The 21,832-nt window shown below is 43.7% G+C and overlaps 1 protein-coding gene across 2 annotated transcripts in view; it reads right to left on the bottom strand.

Moving 5' to 3' along the window:
- LOC143935931 (mucin-5AC-like) overlaps nucleotides 1–21,548 on the bottom strand; it is a 251,510-nt gene extending 229,962 nt beyond the window's left edge. For both annotated transcript variants that reach the window (XM_077460154.1, XM_077460146.1), the window contains exon 1: nucleotides 21,421–21,548. In XM_077460154.1, the coding sequence (XP_077316280.1) occupies nucleotides 21,421–21,487 (67 nt within the window). In that variant the 5' untranslated portion in view covers nucleotides 21,488–21,548. The remainder of the gene's footprint in view (nucleotides 1–21,420) is intronic.
- Between the last annotated feature and the right edge of the window lie 284 nt (nucleotides 21,549–21,832).

Below are 21,832 nucleotides of genomic sequence, written 5' to 3'. Positions count from 1 at the left end.
AGGGAACCGGGCAGTGAGCCCTCATGCTTCACTTCCCGATTCCCTGACAGAGGATGGCGGCGGTGGCTGCAGCGAGACGAGCGATCGCTCGTCATCTGCCGCCGACATCGCTGGAACATGGGACAGGTAAGTGTGATATTATTAAAAGTCAGCAGCTGCAATATTAGTAGCTGCTGGCTTTTAATATTTTTTTTTTAGGTGCAGCTCCTCTTTAAGGTGAAAAAAAATACAAGGGTTTAAGGTAAAAAAATAAAAATCTGCCAGTATCTCCCCCCCTACAGACCCCCTAAATACTTACCTGCTCCTGATCTCAATACATACATATGCACGAGAGCAGAGGCTCTCTTGGCTCTCTCTTCTCATTGGTTCAGACAAAGCAATGGGAGTCATTGCCTCCTGCTGCTGTCAATCACAACCAGTGAGAAAGGAGCAGGGGGCAGGCCGAACTGAACTCTGTGGGGTTGATTTACTAAAGGCAAATCCACTGTGCACTACTGTGCACTACAAGTGTACTGCAAATGCACTTGGAAGCGCAGTCACTGCAGATCTGAGGGGAAGATCTGAAATGAGGGGAAGCTCTGCTGATTTCTATCATCCAATCATGTGCAAGCAAAAATTATGTTTTTTATTTTCCTTGCATGTCCCCCTCAGATCTACAGATCTACAGCAACTGCACTTCCAAATGGGCTTGGAAGTGCACAGTGGATTTTCTTTTAGTAAATCAACCCCTGTGTGTCTTATGGAGGCTTGGGAGTGGGCATGCACAATTGCCCCCATAGCAAGCAACTTGAAATGGGGGCACTTGGCAAGGGGCCAAGAGCACTGACAGTGGACCTGGAAAGAGGAGGCTCAGGGCTGCTCTGTGCAAAATCTTTGCACAGAGCAGTTAAGTATTTTTAAAAATGAAATGTTTGCTTTTAGAGTTAATATCCTTTTATGCTTTAATATCATTGCCAGAGTTTTACAGAATGACTTATGTGTGCATGTCTCACACTATAAATATTGCATTTTATGTACCTGTTTTCTTCAAGGTATTCTTGTATTATACAGCTGGACTCATATCATATCATTAATAAGAAACAACCCTACCACAGAAAATGTCATGGATTTGTTATCTATATCTATTAATCCATCAATTATACAAGTCCTGACTTCTGCTAAGAAAGTTAAACTTTGTCCCTCCCCTCCCATCTCCAGAACTTTAAAGTGGTTGTTAACCCACTGCAATAAAATAGTCTTATCCCCTCTGTACCATAATAACACGTTTCCCTGTGCCTGTGTTATGTAAAAAATCTGCTGATCTGTTCCTACAGTATATGAGCTCCGCTCCTGGCACTCAGCTGATTCCTCTGATCTCTTCACTTTTCCAGCTCACAGCTGCAGTGGGTGGGGCCAAGCACTCCCGCTGACATCAGCCAGGGAGAGGGGGGGGGGGAAGAGAGAAGAGAACCAACAATCAGCTGAGCATCAGGAGCCACGCTCATATAGGTACAGATCGGAAGATGGGGGGAGGGGGACGGGTGCTGGTATGAGCAGACAGGCAGGGAGGGGAGGGGGGAGGAGGACAGAGAAGACACAGGACACAAGAGCGCAGGACTGCGGATGACAGAATCGTGTAAATTGACCACGGTGTTAGGGCTCAGCAGCCATGATTATCGTGGTCAGTTTGCCAATGAGAGGGCATAGCCAGGCAGGATCAGCCAGGTTATTTGGGGTATACAGGGATCCAAATTACACAGCACAAGCATTGTGCTATATAACATGCTTTAAATGAAGAGGATCTGTTTTTTTTTTTTGGGGGGGTTAACAAACGCTTTAAAGATTTTTCTTTAGTGTGATGTGACCGATTAACGCTGGCCATAGATGGATCGAAATTTGGCCAGCTCAGCAGAAACCAAACAAATTGTGACCTATCTATGGTAAGGCTGGTTGTACTGAAGCTTTTTCATTGACCAACTTCAGTACAACCAACCTGTTTGGTTTTATTGGTATTATTACAGCTGTCCATAGTAATCATTGTATTCTAATGGCAGATAAACCTCAGCCGGAAGCATTTAGTCAGCATTGATGGGGGAATTAAGCGATTTTCTTTTCTTACCTAATTACAGGTCCCGATACACCTTCCCCTTACAGGGGTCTTATCCTGTACTCCCCATATTATCCCGTAATTATAGCATATTGGGACCTGTGAATAGGTTTCAAAGAACAGTGAGAGCATATATTGGAAGGTGCAGGATCATGTGCTGTCTTTGAAGTCGCTACATACTGAAGGTTTAATTACCACTGCACACATTATTTTGGCCATATAAACCAAGGGAATTGCGTTTTCCACAATAGGGGGTTTCACCACTATTGTTTTAACCATTTAGTATAGGCACTGCTGCATTTTTTCCTATATTTTATTTTAGGTGTGGAAACACACACCAGTGCTCAGCTCCAAGCCTTTCATCTTATTCACTTAACATACACCTAGTATCACAAAAATCTATAATCATAAAAGCAATATGGGAAGCAGGAGGTGCGTCCCAACGTGTTTCAACTAAATAGTCTTCAACTGGGGCATATCCTCACACATTGCTTTTATGATTGTCGTCCATTTGTTGCTTCCCTGGAGCCACCTGTTTGGGACAGTCATCCAACTGTGAGTGGATTGGAATTATAGCTGTGGCATCAGCATTACTCCTGGCTATCTCACCACTGGGGATCCAGTAGTTTAAGCGCATTAGACGCACTGCGGTACGGGATGTGCGTCCATCTGGGGTGGTAAGAGTACCCATCTACACATTTGAACACTTTCCAGATGTATACTATTGTATATTCGATCCATCTATACTTCTGATGTATCCATTTTGACTGCATGCTCTTTTCTTCAGTTTGAGATTGAAGAGAAAAGTCTCCATTTGAGGACACTCTATTTGTGGACATTTGGTTATTGGACTATTATGGTTCACTAATATTGTTTTGGTTATGTTTTTTCAAGTATTCCCTTTTTTTTACCTAGTTGAAGTGATTTAATTGTTATTTTATTCCATCACAATTGCTTAGCGCTTTAGCTTTTATTTGTCATTGTTTTTTGGACTTTGTTTGTTTTGTGTGTTAGCTGCTTTTCATTTTTGGGTACTTTGCTCTCACGCTTGATTTAGCGCAGTTATTCCTCCCTTTTTGACATGGAAAGAAGGAACAGAATGGCAAATATGTTTTTATTACAAATTACAGTATGTAAGCAGACTGCAGTTCCTCTTTAAGTGACTAGTTGTTAATTAGTTCATGATAATTAGATCACGGTCAGCTATTAGTTGCTAGATGTGGATTAGCAATGTTTATGTTGGCTTTTCCTTAGCTATGTTAATTTTATTCTTGTTTACAGTTTGTATTGTTAGGGTAATGTGATCAGGTCCTACCTGATCTTGTGTGCTATATATTCTGGGTTAATTTACAATAAAGAGTTCAAGTTCCAGTTTCAGCTTGAACCTAAGCTAGTCCTGTCTGGATCTGGGGTGAAATTTTCAGCTATAATACCTGGTTCCTGGTTCCAGACTGGAGGAAGCTATATCTTGACAGAGGCACCCAAACTGGGATGTTTCATCACGTTTCTTAATTCCTTTTCAGATGAAACATTGGGGGTTATTTACGAAAGGCAAATCCACTTTGCACTGCAAGTGCACTTGGAAGTGCACTAAGGGGTAGATCTGAAATGAGTGGAAGCTCTGCTGATTTTATCATCCAATCATGTGCAAGCTAAAATGTTTTTTTTTTTTCCCTTGCATATCCCCCTGGGATCTACAGTGACTTTACTTCCAAGTGCACTTGTAGTGCAAAGTGGACTTTTAGTAAATCACTCCAATTGCATCTATGCATAGGACATGAAAACAGCTTCCCTAAATGTTCTGAAGAAGTGTAATAAATTTGAAAAGTGTAGACGGGGGCTGACATGTCTAGTTTGTATTAGTATATCCGATTTATTTGGGATTACAATCTTAAATATTGGAATTTATATTGTATATTAATAACATTTTAATTTTATAAAACTTGTGAGGTATATTTAACCTCTTCCCGCCCGCCCTATAGCCGAATGACGGCCGTGGGGCAGGCGGGTTCGTTCGGGCGGTCGTCCCTGGACGGCTTTGTGTTTACTTCCGCAATGCGCGCCCCCGGCGGCGCGCATCGCGGAAGTTTTGTATCCGCCGTGTCTCCGGGAGACAGGCGAATACAGATCGCCGTGAACGGCCAATCAAAGCGGCCGTTCACAGAGCGATCACAGCTGCCAATAGGAGATGATCTCAAATATAAACAAATGAGATCATCTCCCGTTGCCGTGTCTCTCTCTCCTCACACAGAGACAGCGTGTGAGGAGAGAGAGCGGATCTGTGAGTTGTGAACTACTGTGCTAACATCTGTCAGCCCCAGTGCCAGTGCCAGTGCAAACTGTCAGCCCAGTGCCAACTGTCAGCCCAGTGCCAACTGTCAGCCCACTGCCATCTGTCAGCCCACTGCCATCTGTCAGCCCACTGCCATCTGTCAGCCTAGTGCCATCTGTCAGCCCAGTGCCATCTGTCAGCCCAGTGCCATCTGTCAGCAGTGCCGCCAGTGCCAGCACCAGTGCCACCTACCACCTGCCAGTGCCACGTGCCACCTGCCAGCCCCAGTGCCGTCAGCCCCAGTGCCGTCAGCCTCAGTGCCGTCAGCCTCAGTGCCGTCAGCCCCAGTGCCGCCAGCCCCAGTGCCGCCAGCGCCAGTGCCGCCAGTGCCAGTGCCGCCAGTGCCAGCGCCAGTGCCACCTGCCAGCGCCAGTGCCACCTGCCAGCGCCAGTGCCACTTGCCAGTGCCGTCAGCCCCAGTGCCGTCAGCCCCACTGCCGTCAGCCCCACTGCCGCCAGCGCCAGTGCCGCCAGCGCCAGTGCCGCCAGTGCCACCTGCCAGCGCCAGTGCCATCCGTCAGCCCCAGTGCCGTCAGCGCCAGTGCCGTCAGCCCCAGTGCCGTCAGCGCCAGTGCCGCCAGCGCCAGTGCCACCTGCCAGTGCCAGTGCCATCTGCCAGCCGCAGTGCCATCTGCCAGCCCCATTTGCCAGAGCAAATAGCCAGTGCCATCTGCCAGTGCCAGCCCCAGTGACATCTGCCAGCCACATCTGCCAGCCACATCTGCCAGCCACATCTGTCAGCCACATCTGTCAGCCACATCTGTCAGCCAGCCACATCTGCCAGCTACATCTGTCAGCCACATCTGTCAGCCACATCTGTCAGCCAGCCACATCTGCCAGCCACATCTGTCAGCCACATCTGTCAGCCACATCTGTCAGCCAGCCACATCTGCCAGCCAGCCACATCTGCCAGCCACATCTGTCAGCTACATCTGTCAGCCACATCTGTCAGCCCCATCTGTCAGCCCCATCTGTCAGCCCCATCTGTCAGCCCCATCTGCCTCCAGTGCCATCTGCCTCCAGTGCCACGTGTTGTCAGTGCCACGTGTCGTCAGTGTCACCTGTGATCAGTGCTGTCAGTGTCACCTGCCACATCAGCGTCGCCTGTCAGTGCCATTTGTGATCAATAAAAATGTCACAAAGATTGTATTCAGCTGAGGAGGCATATGATATCCTTGCAGCCGACGAGAGCAACGGGGAGGTTTCCGCTTCGGATTCCTCCTCATATTCAGATTGTGACTCTGACGTGGACTACGAGCCTGTCCTCAGCAGTGGTACCATGACAGCCTCAGAGGAGGAAGATGATAGTCCGCCCGTCAGACGAAGGCGCACTGGTGAGGAGGCGGTACCATCCACCAGCACCGCAGAGCCATCCACCGGCAACCCAGTGCCATCCACCGGCACCACAGTACCTCGGCAAAGGCCACGTACCAGTGGGGTGTCAACTCGGCCCCAAAGGGTTAGGTCCCATGCCAGCCTTCCCTATTCCCTCCAGAACCCCTTGTGGCTTCCTCCTAACTCAGGAGAAGCCAACGTTCCCCCTTTCACTGCCAACCCAGGAGTCCAGGTGGACACACAAAATTTTTCCCTGATGGACTTTTTCCACCTAATTTTTACAGAGGACTTGCTTGAATCCATTGTGGTCCAGTGCAACCTATATGCCCAACAATTTATTCAAAGTAACCCAACGTCCTCTTATGCCCGTCCCTACGAGTGGAGAGCCCTAACAGTGGAGGAGTTTAAAATTTTTTTGGGCCTCACATTTTGTATGGGACTAAACAATAAAAATGAAATACGTGCATATTGGTCAACCCGCCCCATCTATCACATGCCCATCTTTTCCTCAATAATGTCCCGGACCAGATATCTAACGATAATGAGATTCCTACACTTTAACGACAATACCCAGTGCCTTCCCCGGAATGACCCAAATTTTGATAAACTTTACAAAATTCGGCCACTAATAAATTATTTTTCTCAGATTTTCCCCCAGTTGTTTACCCCAGACCAACACATATGTGTGGATGAGTCCCTGATACAATTTTCTGGCAGGCTGGGGCTAAAGCAATTTATTCCTTCCAAAAGGGCCCGCTATGGAGTGAAGATGTATAAGTTGTGTGACCGAGCCACAGCGTATACATATTCCTTCATGGTATACGAAGGGAAGGACACCCAGCTACATCCCCCTAATTGCCCCGAATACATCGGATCGAGTGGAAAAGTTGTTTGGGAACTCATAAACCCACTCCTGGAGAAAGGCTACCATCTCTATGTGGACAATTTTTATACAAGTTTACCCCTGTTCCGCAATCTCCATAGAAAGCAAACTCCAGCATGTGGCACCGTACGAACGAACCGGAAGGGCTTTCCTCAAAGCCTCGTCAACAAAAGGCTAAGAAAAGGCGAAGCGGCGAGCTTACGGAACGAGGAAATTTTGGCTGTGAAGTGGAGGGACAGAAGGGATGTCTATATGCTTTCTTCGATCCACAACAACACTTTTGTTGAGATCACCAGGAGGGATGGCCCAATACAAAAACCCACTTGTATCCATGAGTACAACATGTTCATGGGGGGTGTCGACTTGAACGACCAGATGCTCGAACCCTATCTTGCCATGAGAAGAACATACAAGTGGTATAAAAAAATTGCAATTTATTTCTTTAATTTGGCCATATACAATACATATGTCATTTATCGTAAGTCCACAGAAAGACCCATACCCTTCCTTGGCTACCAGGAGGAAATCACCATTGCCCTTATATACCCCAACGGCCCGCCACAAAACATTCGATCCGATGTAATTAGCAGACTCTCTGAACGCCACTTTCCTGACAAAATCCCTCCCAAACCAACAGGCCGAAGACATCAGAAAAAATGTCGGGTGTGCAGCAAACGAGGAGTGAGAAGAGACACCACTTATCATTGTGCCGAATGCCCTTCCCAACCAGGCCTCTGCATAGGTGACTGTTTCCGCCGTTACCATACTTTAGTGAATTATTAGTGAAGTATGGTAACCCTAACCCTCACTTCCTGCCATTTACCTTCAAACCCCTTATGCCTCTGCTTGCTCTGTAACTGACCCTGGCTTGTTATTCGACCACGCTTCTGCCTACTGATTTTGTACAAAGCTCTGCCTGATCTGGAACTGACCCTGGCTTGTTATTCGACCACGCTTCTGCCTACTGATTCTGTTTATGCCTCTGCCTGATCTGGAACTGACCCTGGACTATTATTCGACCATGCTTCTGCCTACTGATTCTGTACATACCTCTGCCTGATCTGGAACTGACCCTGGACTGTTTGACCATGCCTTTTGCCTGCCTCTTGGACTGATCTTGTACCCTCTGTGGACTAGTGGGATTCATAACAGGGGTCTCACATATGTGAGGGGCTCCAGAATAGATTTTTTGGATGAAGAAGACAATTTCCTTTGTTTTCTCATTCCTAGGGTCTGGAGACTCGGAGGCTTCAAAGAGATTTGGGTGGGAGAAGCCTCTACCCCTATCCCCATTCTGTCCTGAACAAGGCCCTACTTCTGCCTGCTGCCTGTAGGACCTATACCATCATGCCTCTGCCTGTCGCATGAACTGACCACACAACATGGATGGACCATGTTCCTGCCTACTACCAGGACCAATATTTTGGCAATGCTGACGATCTCTGCCTGCACTGACCTTGGACTGTATATGGACAGTATCCCTGCCTGCTGCCAATATTGACTATGGACAGTATACCTGCCTGTTGCCTGGAAAATTGTGTTCATTTTTGCTGACCAAGTCCCTGTCTGCTGCCTGGACCAGTGCTAACATCCTGTGGACAACTGTGCTGCTAAAACCACAGGTAATCTTTTGTTTACTCTTTTCTCGGCAGAATGTATTTTGGGGTGTAATTCTTGGTATGTGCATGCTATGTGTCCCTGGAACACCTGATGGTGTTCCTTGCATGTTGGGCCTCTGTATGTGGCCAAGCTGTGTAAAAGTCTCACACATTTGGTATCGTTATACTCAGGAGGAGTAGTAGAACGTATTTTGGGGTGTCATTTTTGCTATGTAAATGTTATGTGTTGGAAATATCTTATAAATTTACAACTTTGCGTAAAAAAAATGCGTTTTCATTTTTTTTCCACATTTTCCCAAAACTTCTGGAAAAAAAATGAACCATCAAACGACTCATTATGCCTCATAGATTATACGTTGGGGTGTTAGCTTTCCAAAATGGGGTCACTTTGTGGGCATTTCCATTGTCCTGGTGCTCCAGGGCCTTCAAAACTGTAATAGGTGGTTGAGAAATAAGATGTGTAATTTATGCTCCTAGAACGCCTGATGGTGCTATTTCAATATTGGGCCTCTGTATGTGGCCAGGCTGTGTAAAAGTCTCACACATTTGGTATCGTTATACTCAGGAGGAGTAGAAGAATGTATTTTGGGGTGTCATTTTTGCTATGTATATGCTATGTGTTGGAAATATCTTATAAATGGACAACTTTGCGTAAAAAAAATGCGTTTTCATTTTTTTTCCACATTTTCCCAAAACTTCTGGAAAAAAAATGAACCATCAAACGACTCATTATGCCTCATAGATTATACGTTGGGGTGTTAGCTTTCCAAAATGGGGTCACTTTGTGGGCATTTCCTTTGTCCTGGTGCTCCAGGGCCTTCAAAACTGTAATAGGTGGTTGAGAAATGAAATGTGTAATTTATGCTCCTAGAACGCCTGATGGTGCTATTTCAATATTGGGCCTCTGTATGTGGCCAGGCTGTGTAAAAGTCTCACACATTTGGTATCGTTATACTCAGGAGGAGTAGTAGAACGTATTTTGGGGTGTCATTTTTGCTATGTACATGCTATGTGTTGGAAATATCTTATAAATGGACAACTTTGCGTAAAAAAAATGCGTTTTCATTTTTTTTCCACATTTTCCCAAAACTTCGGGAAAAAAATGAACCATTCAAACGACTCATTATGCCTCATAGATTATACGTTGGGGTGTTAGCTTTCCGAAATGGGGTCACTTTGTGGGCATTTCCATTGTCCTGGTGCTCCAGGGCCTTCAAAACTGTAATAGGTGGTTGAGAAATGAAATGTGTAATTTATGCTCCTAGAACGCCTGATGGTGCTATTTCAATATTGGGCCTCTGTATGTGGTCAGGCTGTGTAAAAGTCTCACACATTTGGTATCGTTATACTCAGGAGGAGTAGTAGAACGTATTTTGGGGTGTCATTTTTGCTATGTACATGCTATGTGTTGGAAATATCTTATAAATGGACAACTTTGCGTAAAAAAAATGCGTTTTCATTTTTTTCCCACATTTTCCCAAAACTTCTGGAAAAAAATGAACCATTCAAACGACTCATTATGCCTCATAGATTATACGTTGGGGTGTTAGCTTTCCAAAATGGGGTCACTTTGTGGGCATTTCCATTGTCCTGGTGCTCCAGGGCCTTCAAAACTGTAATAGGTGGTTGAGAAATAAGATGTGTAATTTATGCTCCTATAACGCCTGATGGTGCTATTTCAATATTGGGCCTCTGTATGTGGCCAGGCTGTGTAAAAGTCTCACACATTTGGTATCGTAATACTCAGAAGGAGTAGCAGAACGTATTTTGGGGTGTCATTTGTGGTATACACATGCCACGTGAGAGAAATAACCTATTATATTGAAAATTTTGTGAGGAAAAAATAAAAATAAAATAATCTTCATTTTGCAAAGAATTGTGGGAAAAAGATGACAACATCAAAAACCTCACCATGCATCTTAGTAAATACCTTGGAATGTCTACTTTCAAAAAAGGGGTCATTTGGGGGGTATTTGTACTTTCCTGACTTGTTCGGGTCGCAAGAAATGAGATAGGCCACCAGTACATCAGGTGTGATCAATTTTGTGCGATTCGCACCACAGCTTGGAGACTCTCTAACTTTCACAAAGACCAAATAATATCCACTAAGTTGGGTTATTTTTACCAAAGATATGTAGCAGTATAAATTGTGGCCAAAATTTATGAAAAAAAAATATAATTTGCAAAATTTTATCACAGAAACAAAGAAAAATGCGTTTTTTTTCAAAATTTTTGGTCTTTTTTCTTTTATAGCGCAAAAAATAAAAACCCCAGAGGTGATCAAATACCACCAAAAGAAAGCTCTATTTGTGGGAAAAAAAGGACACAAAATTCATTTGGGTACAGTGTTGCATGACTGAGTAATTGTCGTTCAAAGTGTGAGAGCACCAAAAGCTGAAAATTGGTCTGGGCAGGAAGGTGTTTAAGTGCCCTGTAAGCAAGTGGTTAACCACTTGTCGACTAGCTCACTGCGATATATATACACCACCGCTCAAAGGCAGGTCCTGGGAACTCAGACATAATTGCTCCAGGTGAAGGGATCCGGGTGCGAGCCACAACATGCAGATAATGTGGATAATGACAGAACTCTGGACGGCCACACTCCAAAGCTAAAACAATGCTTTATTCAAATAATATTTAGGACACAGCAAATGACATCACAGCAAAAGATGCTGGCTCACTGAGATATACATTGACATAGTTGCACGGCTGTGCAAAACAACGTACCCATACGCCGCTGTGTCATTGACGGCTAGCAGGCGTGCACACGTTGTGGGATCATGCCCGTGGGCCCCACAAACTGGATGTCTGCTGGTGGCCCACAATAGTGGCACAGAGAGGAAGAACGAGGAGATGTCTATGTAAACAAGGCATTTCCCTTTTCTGCCTTGCAACATGACATGGATCTACTGCTCCCAGTAATCGTAAACATACTGAGGGAACACAGTTAACCCCTTGATCGCGCCCTTGTGTTTAACCCCTTCACTGCCAGTGACATTTACACAGTAATCAATGCATTTTGATAGCACTGATCGCTGTATAAATGCCAATGATCCAAAAATAGTGTCAAAAGGGTCCGATCTGTCCGCCGTAATGTCACAGTCACGATAAAAATCGCAGATCACCGCCATTTTTAATAAGACAAAATTAATAATAAAAATGCCATAAATCTATTCCCTATTTTGTAGACTCGATAACTTTTGTGCAAAGTAATCAATATATGCAAATTGTGTTTTTTTTTTTACCAAAAATATGTAGAAGAATACATATCAGCCTAAACTGAGGAAGAATTTTGTTTCTTTTGGAATATTTATTATAGCAAAATGTAAAAAATATTGCTTTTTTTTCAAAATTGTCGCTCTTTTTTTGTTTATGGCACAAAAAATAAAAACCGCAGGGGTGATCAAATACCACAAAAAGAAAGCTCTATTTGTGGGAAAAGATGGACATCAATTTTGATTGGGTACAACATTGTAGGACCACGCAATTGTCAGTTAAAGCGGCACAATGCCGTATCGCAAAAAAGGGCTTGGTCAGGAAGGGGGTAAATCCTTCCGAGGCTGAATAGGTTAAAGTCTCATGTTTTGTACTTATTTGATCAATGGCTTATTACATTATCTATATTGCATGTAAAGTATAACTACTGTGGGGTACACACTGTCAGCAAATTGGAACCCATAAAAGAAAATTTGTACAAAAATTCTTACAAATATTCTCACACGACAATTTAGAGGAGGCTCTCTTCTCTTTTATACTCTGTAGCTCTTGCTGGATTTTGCTTCTAATCCAAATCTAATCATTTGTGGATGGACATTTTATGGTTACACAACATTGCTATAATCTTTTTAAATGGACTATAAAACTGAAGGACCTATTAATAAATGGTTGTGGAACGAATCATTTGAGATTCCATTATGCCCTGTACACACGGTCGGATTTTCCAACGGAAAAGGTCCGATCGGATTTTCCAACGGAAAAGGTCCGATCGGATTATGTTGTCGGAAAATCCGATCGTGTGTGGGCTCTATCAGACTTTTTCCATTGGAAATCCCGATGGAAAAAGTTTGAGAGCTGGATCTAAAATTTATCGAGAACAAAATCCGCTCAGACTTTTTCCGATAGTTTCTAGAGAATTCCGATGGACAAAGTGCCATGCATGCTCAGATTAAATTACGAGACCAAAGCTATTGGCTACTAGCCTCTACGTAGTCCCATTGTACGCAACGAACGTCACCTCGTTCCAAACGATTATTTTTTCCGACAACTTTGTCCGACCGTGTGTATGCAAGACAAGTTTGGCACAAAATCCGTCGCAAAAAATCAGATGGATTTTGTTGTCTGAATGTCCGACAGTATGTACAAGGCATTATTTCTAATGGGGAAATTTGCTTTATATACAAGTGCTTTGGGTTACAACCATGTTTACAACCATGTTTCTGGAATTAATTACGCTCGCAATCCAAGGTTTTACTGTATATGCAAATGCATGACAACTCCCATCCATAGTATTTAATAGTATGCAAACACCAATGGTGCAATAGCTATGCTATTGATTCACTCCTTTATGGCAATGCATTTAGGTTGGGTGTGATTAATACAATTTATAAATGCTTAATCATATATGTGTTTGAATATTTTGAGATATTTAGCTACAACAATGAGATTTATGAATGGCGCAGGTATAGTAGGCTATGTTTTTAATGTAATGTGATGTTTGTGTCATGCGTGTTATTGATATGTACAATTTTCTTATTCGATAATAAATGTGATATGCTTTTATATAGATGGGAGCTTCATATATATCCTAGTCTCTCTCTTCCCTCTTGGAACGCTATAGATTAGCTTTCTAGATGTATTAGGAACCATTTGAATACAGTATAAATGTATTATACAAAGAGGGGTTGAGTCCATATCCATTTCTTTTTTGGTTTTTGGAGATAGTCATTTTGTGGAGGACTCCCCCCACTAGTTGAGAAGGGCAGGTGTTTAAACCTTGTAGGACTCTGTAGTCTGCCTGTTTTATATTTCCCCTCATTTCCTGTTTTGGCCATGGGACAGGAAGCCAAGGGAAATCTGTCCAATGGAAAGTAGACGGCAAAAATAAAAAACTGACCAGGCTTATGAGCCTCCCTTACTTTATTCACACTAAAAGAAATGTTGTCTTTGGTTCTATCTTGAGAACTGGTATTTCTAATGTAGCTAGACCCCCAAACCATTTTTATACATTGCAGCTTATCAGTTCATAGATGTGGTGGCTACATTATTCTATTTTTCTCCTTATTTTGTCTGGTGATACTGTCAGTAAAACAGTTCCTCTCCTAAGGTGACAATGCTCACTCACCTTACTGCATATCTATGAAGAGCAGCATTGTTAGCCTGGGCTGTTTTTCTGATTTTTATCTCCATTACGGGGGGGGGGGGGGCGTATAGGGTAACAGATAACAGTGATTTCAGTGATTTCAGTTCAGGAGGTGTCAAGGACACTGAGTTTCCGGTAAGATCAACATGTATTTTTAGTACTTAAAACAAATGCAGCCACCACAGCTAAGGACAGCTAATGGTGGCGATCAGCAATTTTTATCATGACTGCGGAATTATGGCAGACACTTTGGACATTTTTTGACAAATTTTTGGGACCCTTGTCATTTATACAGCAATCAGTACTATACAAATGCACTGATTCCTGTCTAAATTACACTGGCAGTGAAGGGGTTAACCACTAGGTGGCAGTGTAGGGGTTAAGTGTGTCCTGGGGTGTGTTTGTAACTATGGGGAGGTGTGGCTGTGTGTGACACATCACTGATCTTTGCTTCGATGACAGGGAGCAGAGAGCAGTGACACTGTCACTAGGCAGAACGGGGGGATGCTTGTTTACATTAGCATCTCTCCGTTCTTCTTCCCGGTGAGGCGATCGCGAGTATCCCCACAGGGATCAAGTCTGTGGGACCCGCGACCCAACTCATGGAGCTTGCTGTGGGCGTGTGTGTGCGGGCCGCCAGTGGCGCGTGCCCGTTGGTGCCTCTTAAAGGGCAACGTACAGGTACGTGATTCTGCCTGTATGAGCCCTTCTGCCAACATTGGCAAACGGTTAAAGCTTCCACCTTAAGGCCATTATTACAGTAAATGAAAGCACTGCACAATTTCCCTTTCTCTTTCATTTCTTCCATCTCCCAAAGCAATTCTTCATTATATCCATTTAATCACACAGCACCAGCAGGAGCATTTTTTTAATTGGGTGCTTAATAAGGACCACTGCCAATAGCTCTCCCAGAGAACTGAAATTGCACACCTTTAAAGCGGTATTAAACCCAAAACCAAAAATGTAATATATTGCAGCTTATCAATCATTAGATGTGGTGGCTGCATTAATTTTCTTATTTTAGCCTTTTTTTCCCCTATGTTTATACCTGGTGATCTGGCCAGCAATATACATACTGAATTAGCATGACCAAACTCTGGATTAAGGAGCACAGGGGCACCTTTGGACAGCAGCATTGTTATTCGGGGGTGAGGGGAGTGTTAGATGTACTAACAGATTGCAATACTATAACCAATCAAAGCCAAACTCCAGTTGACATTTTTTAACCGCTTGCTGACCAGCCGCCATCATTATACTGCAGCAGTTCAGCTTGTTCCCGCAAATCACCCTAGCTGTACATTGTTCACAGAAACAGCTATAGCAGGCTGCACGGCAGGGGAAGCTGACACGGATATGCCGCGATATCCACTGGCCACCTGCAATCGCTCCAGAGCCAGAACGGGGATCTCTCAATGTAAACAAACAGATCCCCGTTCTATCAGGGGAGTAGAGAGAGTTTGCCTGTTTTTAGTGATTAGGAACAGGGATCTCTCTCTACTCCTTGTCAGTGCACTAGGTAACGCTTAACCCCTTGAGTGCCCCCTAGTGTTAACCCCTTCCCTGCCAGTGACATTTATACAGTAATCGGTTCATTTTTATAGCATTGATCACTGTATAAATGTCAATGGCCATAAAAAAGTGTCAAAAGGGTCCAATCTGTCCGCCACAATGTCGTAGTCCCGTCAAAAATCGCTTACCACCGCCATTACTAGTTAAAAAAATAAAATAAAATAAAAAATACCGTAAATCTATCCCCTATTTTGTAGACACTATAACTTTTGCGCAAACCAATCAATATATATCAATAAAAATATTGCAATTTTTTTTTATCATAAGTATAAGAATACATATTGGCCTAAACTGATGAAGAAATGTGTCCTTTTTTTGAATATTTATTATAGCAAAAAGTAAAAAATATTGTTTTTTTTTTTTTATTTCAAAGTTGTCGCATTTCTTTGTTTATAGGGCAAAAAATAAAAGACTCAGAGGTGATCAAATGCCACCAAAAGAAAGCTCTATTTGTGGGAAAAAAAGACATACATTTTGTTTGGGTACAACGTCGAATGACCGTGCAATTGTCAGTTAAAGTGACGCAGTGCCATATTGCAAAAAATGGCCTGGTCATTAAGGGGTAAAATCTTCCTGTCCTTAAGTGGTTAAGCAGCAGTAAACTGCATAAAAAGAAAAATATTGGGCCCTGGGCAGTTTAAGTCATAATGTGCTAGTAAAATGCATCGCATAAAAATAAAGCCCTCCAGTGGCGTGCTGTCACCACTGAAGGGACTTCTTCACCTGGACTTATTTCTGGGTTCACGAGCTTTGGAGATATGAATGGTTGAGCTGGCAGTGATGTCACCCCAGTACACTGCTGGGGGATCTATTTTCACTGGGGATCTGTTTTTTTTTGTGTGGGGGTCTATTGTAGCTGGAGTGGTATTTTATTAGGGGGGTTCATTGTTGCTGGAGTGGTATTTTATTAGGGGGGTTCCATTGTTGCTGGGGGAAGGTCTGTCCTTGTGTGTCAGGGAATCTATTGTTGCTGTGGTGGGGTCTGTTGCTGCTTGGGTGGGGTCTATCAAATTCCATACAGTTTAGTAGCACCAAATGATACTTGGTTCTGTACTCTGTAAAAGGAGTGGTACTGGGATGTGAGTAGGGGGGTGGAGCCAAGAGACAGTGCTCGGAGGTGGGTAGGGGGGCATAGACGAAGGGTGACTTATAAGGGGGGAGTTCCTGCACCTATTCCCTGAGAAGAAAAGCCCTGCTCCTCCTGAACACACAAAAAAGGCAGGACTGGATTAGTCAGAACTGTCACCTGAATGTCTGCTTTTATTTATTTTTTTTATTGCTGCATTGCAATTTTACACCGTGGGACTGCACGGCAACTGTTTGTTGCTTATCAAACTCTCCATCCTGAATTTAAAATGCTACAGCTGTGATGTCATAACATGCATACAGCCCTGCAGCCTTGTCCGGCTGTTACATTACTTATTGAGTGGGCCAATAAGTGGGGAGGGGGAGCAGTAAAATAGCGGATCACTTTATAATTATAATAATATAATTAAAACTAAGCTTTTTCTTAATGAATAAAGGGTGTTTTATAACTCTGCCTATCTTTTTTTTTTTTTTTATTAATTTGGGAATAGGGAAGGTTTAGAACACCCTGATGCTTTTTTTTTTGCTGTCTGCATCCCTGCTAAGTAGGGTTATCCCTCTATTTGGCTTGGTACCATTGTCGAAAACACAGAAGGTAATGGGGAATGCCAAAATGTTGTCACTGAAGCAAAACGTGAGAGGAGATCTGGGAAAGCCTGATCTGGTGCCAACTGACTAAATGGGGAATTTCCTTCACTTTGTAGAGATCTTTTTTTAATTTCATGTTACGTTTCCAGGAAATGAGGGGCAATATAACTTGACACAAGCAGCAAAGAAATAAAAAGAAGGGTTTTAAGGCCCCTTACAAACCCTGGGGGCTCCAATGGAGTGCACCTGCTCAGTGGGGAATCTGTATGCTGATCCCCACCGAGCAGGTGGATGGCTGGTCTATGTCTGCTCTGCTTATGCAAAACAGACACAGACACCACTCTCCTCTATAAGCAGTCAGATGTAAACAGACTGCCTGCCGTTTACCCCTAAGTGCCATCTGATCTGCCAAATGGGTAGGGAACAGATCCCCATCTGTCTTTTACAGGATAAGATCAGATTGGATGTTGGTGGGTGTCATCCGAAACATGTCCATTGACACCCGCAGCTTCATAGACTGGAAGGTCCGATTGGTTCTGCCTGAAGAAGTGACAGGTGGCCCTGGTTGGTCCACCCGTGTGAAAGGGACCTAACCATCTAATACAGCAAAAGGTTTTAGCTATATGTAATACACTTTAAATTAAATGGTTTGTATGTCCTGTTTTGTTCTATTAAAGTGGTTGCAAAAGTCAACATAATTTTTGAACCCACAGGCAAACTTATAATATGTCTTACCTGTAGGTACCTTGAATATCTCCTAAACTTGTGCTTTAGAAGATATTCCCATTGGCTCCAACTGATGATGTCACTGCGCATGTGCAGCGCATTCTGCATTCAAGGCACAATGGGTGTGCAATGAATGCAGAGAGCCCCATGCTGTGATTCTAGCATGCATGCATGGTAATGACATCATTACAGGCTAGCCATTCCAATGGCTGGAGAGCACAAACCCAGAAGGAAGAAGGGGGCGAAGATGGAAGCACCAGGAGTGGTGACAGATCAATGCTGGAGGGCTGTGCTTGATGGGTAAGTCTGTCATAATGTGCTAGTATGCAGTACACGTTAGTACAATATGGTATAAAGCTGCAGGGGCCCATTTTTTAAAAAAAAAAAAAGAGGAAAAAAAATGGTAGAGTTTGCTACTGCTTTAAATCTTACTGTACTTTATAAGTATGGTTATACTATATATTAGGGATGAGCCGAACACCCCCCGGTTCGGTTCGCACCAGAACTTGCGAACGACCCCCGCGTTCGGTACGAACGTTAGAACCCCATTGAAGTCTATGGGACTCGAACGTTCGAATTGGAAAGTGCTAATTTTAACGGCTAATATGCAGGATAATGAGCTAAAAAGGGTTTGGCGACCTGCCTCCTGCCTCAGGGGACATGGGTCACTGCAAAAAAAAGTTTTAAAAACTACCGTTTTGGCGGGAGCACTGATTTTAATGACGATTAAAGTGAAAAAAAAAAGTGAAATATTCCTTTAAATATGGTGCCTGGGGGGTGTCTATAGTATGCCTGTGAAGTGCCACGTGTTTCCCGTGTTTAGAACAGTCCCTGCACAAAATGACATTAAACGGAAATAACACCATTTAAAACTGCTTGCGGTTTTAATGTTATATCTGGTTCCTGCAATATGGTTGAAAAACATTGAGAAACATGGCATGGGTAGCCCTCCCTGCCCATTACCAGCCTATTTGGGTCTTGTACACATATTAAGGGGAACCCCGTACCCATATTAAAAAAAGGAAATGCGTGTGGCCCCCAGGCCCTATATACTCAGAACAGCAGTATACAGGCGGTGCAAACAAGACAGGGACTGTGTAGGTTTGTTGTGTTAAGTTGAATCTGTTTGTCATTTTCAACCGGTACATTTTTAAAGTGTAGCTCCAGTCAAAAAAACTATCTTTAAGCTTTTTGGAAAACATAGGGAAGGGTTATCACCCCTGTATAATTTGTTTTGTCGTCCATCTTTTTTCATCTCACTTGCTGCTGTCTCCTTGCGTTTGCAAGTAGGAGATGTTTGTAAGTTGGATGTTTGAAAGTAGGGGCCTGCCCTATATTATAGCGTTATGTACTGGGTACAGAGCACGCAGACAGAACGCACTATCTCCTAACACTACTGACTGCAAGCTCTATTATTAACCACTTGTTAGCCCAATGTTTGCATAAAGTGAAAGATGAAGTTATGCTGAGTAAATAGATATCAAACATGTCACTCTTCAAAATTGCACATGCCCGTGGAATGGCGCCAAACGTCGCTACTTAAAAAATCCCCATAGGCGACGCTTTAAATATTTTTTTACTGGTTACATGTTTTGAGTTGCAGAGGAGGTCTAGGACTAGAATTATTGCTCTCGCTCTAACATTCTCGGCGATACCTCACATGTGTGGCACATGCGAGCACATGGGGACATGGGCGCTTTCATTTTTATTTTATTTTTTTATTGTTCATTTTACTTTATTTTAGTTTGACATTTTTTTCCCAAAAATATATTTTTGATCACTTTTATTCCTATTACAAGAAATGTAAACATCCCTTGTAAAAGGAATATGGGGTGACAGGTCCTCTTTACAGTGAAATCTGGGGGGTCAATATGACCCCACATCTCACCTCTAGGCTGGGAAGCCTGAAATAAAAAATTAAAAAAAAGATTCTGGCTTTGATCGTACTGGCGAGTTGGTAGAAGCACCGGAGGGCGGTGAGGGGTGGGGGGCGTCTATGGCTGGGTACTTCAGGGTATCACCGAGTATGGCTGGGTATCTCTGAGTATGGCTGGGTATGGCAATTTATGGCAGGGTATTACAGAGTATTGGCGGGGTATTGGCGGGGTACTACAGAGTAATAGCAGGGTACTGCAGAGTATTGGGGGTACTGCAGAGTAATGGCGGGTACTGCAGAGTAATGGGGGTTACTGCAGAGTAATGGGGGTTACTGCAGAGTAATGGGGGTTACTGCAGAGTAATGGGGGTACTGCAGAGTAATGGCAGGGTACTGCAGAGTATTGGGGGGTACTGCAGAGTAATGGGGGTTACTGCAGAGTAATGGCGGGGTACTGCACTGCAGAGTAATGGCGGGGTACTGCAGAGTAATGGCGGGGTACTGCAGAGTAATGGCAGGGTACTGCAGAGTAATGGCAGGGTACTGCACTGCAGAGTAATGGCGGGGTACTGCACTGCAGAGTAATGGCGGGGTACTGCAGAGTAATGGCGGGGTACTGCAGAGTAATGGCAGGGTACTGCAGAGTATGCACTGGTATTGCAGAGTATTGGCAGGGAATTGAGGGGTTAAATTCGGTGAGCAGCGATGTGGGCACTGCAGATGCAGCCCACATCGCTGCTGACACCGATCTCTTTCCCCTCCGCTGTACCGATCGGTACAGAAAGGGGAGGGAGGAACAGGCGTCATAACATGACGCCGGTTTGTTTCCAAGTGATCACTCCGTCATTTGACGGAGCAATCACGTGGTAAACCCTGCCTATGGACCCGGCGGTCACGGATGCTCTCGAGTGCGCACACCTCGGGGCACGCGAGAGCAGAATTCTGGGAGGCCGTTAATTAACGGCCTCTCTGAGTTAAACAACCGCCCTGAAGCCGTTAATCGGCAATGGGCAGTTGTTAAGTGGTTAAAGCTAGATCACTAGCTATATAGGTGAGGTGAATATAGTGGTGTATACTGCAGTCAGGGCACAGACAACAACCACTACACAGCAGCAAGATAGGAAATCAGCCAAAAACGATTGGTGTGTACTGTGTTGAAGGTACACAGAACACCCACTGCTTCAGATGCAAAGTAACACACTACAGGAGGCCGCCTTAAAGGCGGCCTTATATAGTGTGGGGCGTGCACTACACAGTCTGAGCTATGATTGGCCACAGGCTCTCCTCGCTGCCGGCGCTGCGATTGGCCAAGCATGCGGGGTCACAGTGCATGCTTGGCCAATCATCGGACAGCAATGCACTGCGCCAACGCAGTGCATTGTGGTCCGCGCGTCACTCGAATTTTGACGCGAACGGCCAAAACGTTCGGAATTCGCCGAACGCACGAACAGCCAATGTTCGAGTCGAACGTACGTTCGACTCGAACACGAAGCTCATCCCTACTATATATACAGTAACAACATTAAAATACATATTTGCATCAAAGCAGGCTCTTGCCTATATTTCCCTTAAGCAATTTACCATCAATCGTATAGCTTACTTGATAAACTGCTGCCTCCCTTTTTACTATTATGTGAAATGAATTTTTATCTTTTTGAGTATATATATATATATATATATATTGGTGTACAACATCACAAAAGTAGTTATTAAAGCTATATTCATAATGCTTTATACAGCAGTAAATGTGACTTTCGCTAAACATTAACCAGTGGTGAATCAGTCACTGTTACTTGAAACACATGCACCTGAAAGATTCACATGCAGAGAATGTTTGGTGAATGTCAAAATGACTGCTTTATAGCAGCACTGGCACTATATGTTCTATCTGGTACAATAAAATAACACTAGTAATAAGTATAATGATAATAAAGTAGCATAATTAGCTAATTTGCCCTTACCAATAGAATTCAGGAAAGTGAAAGCCAACATTAGAAGCCATAGTTTTGCAAGTCCAGAGAGTACCATGACTGCAGGTAGAAATGTAAGTACCTGACTAGCTGGCTTGCCTTATATTACCCAATACTTGGCATTATTCCCAAATACTCTAATGGCTCATCCTACTTCTATTAAAGTTGTCATGGCCTCTAAGCTATTAAAATCCTTTAACCCTTACATGTTGTTAATGGGAAAGCTCCCAACTGTACCTGATTTCAAGGGACTGTCCCTGATTTGGAACAAAATCCCTCTGTCCCTCTTTCCCCATCATGTGTCCCTCATTTTGTTTTGATCTATACTTCTATATAAGATGCACTTTTTAAAAGCATTTCCCAGTGCTAAACCCTTCATCTAATTTCTAAATTGCTGCATTTG

The sequence above is a fragment of the Lithobates pipiens genome, unplaced genomic scaffold, assembly GCF_037356315.1.
Source record: "Lithobates pipiens isolate NorthernLeopardFrog02 unplaced genomic scaffold, aLitPip1_a1.2 Scaffold_10, whole genome shotgun sequence".
Lineage (NCBI taxonomy): Eukaryota > Metazoa > Chordata > Amphibia > Anura > Ranidae > Lithobates > Lithobates pipiens.
The sequence above is the reverse complement of the archived record's forward strand: the minus strand, read 5'-3'. Positions and strand labels throughout refer to the sequence as shown.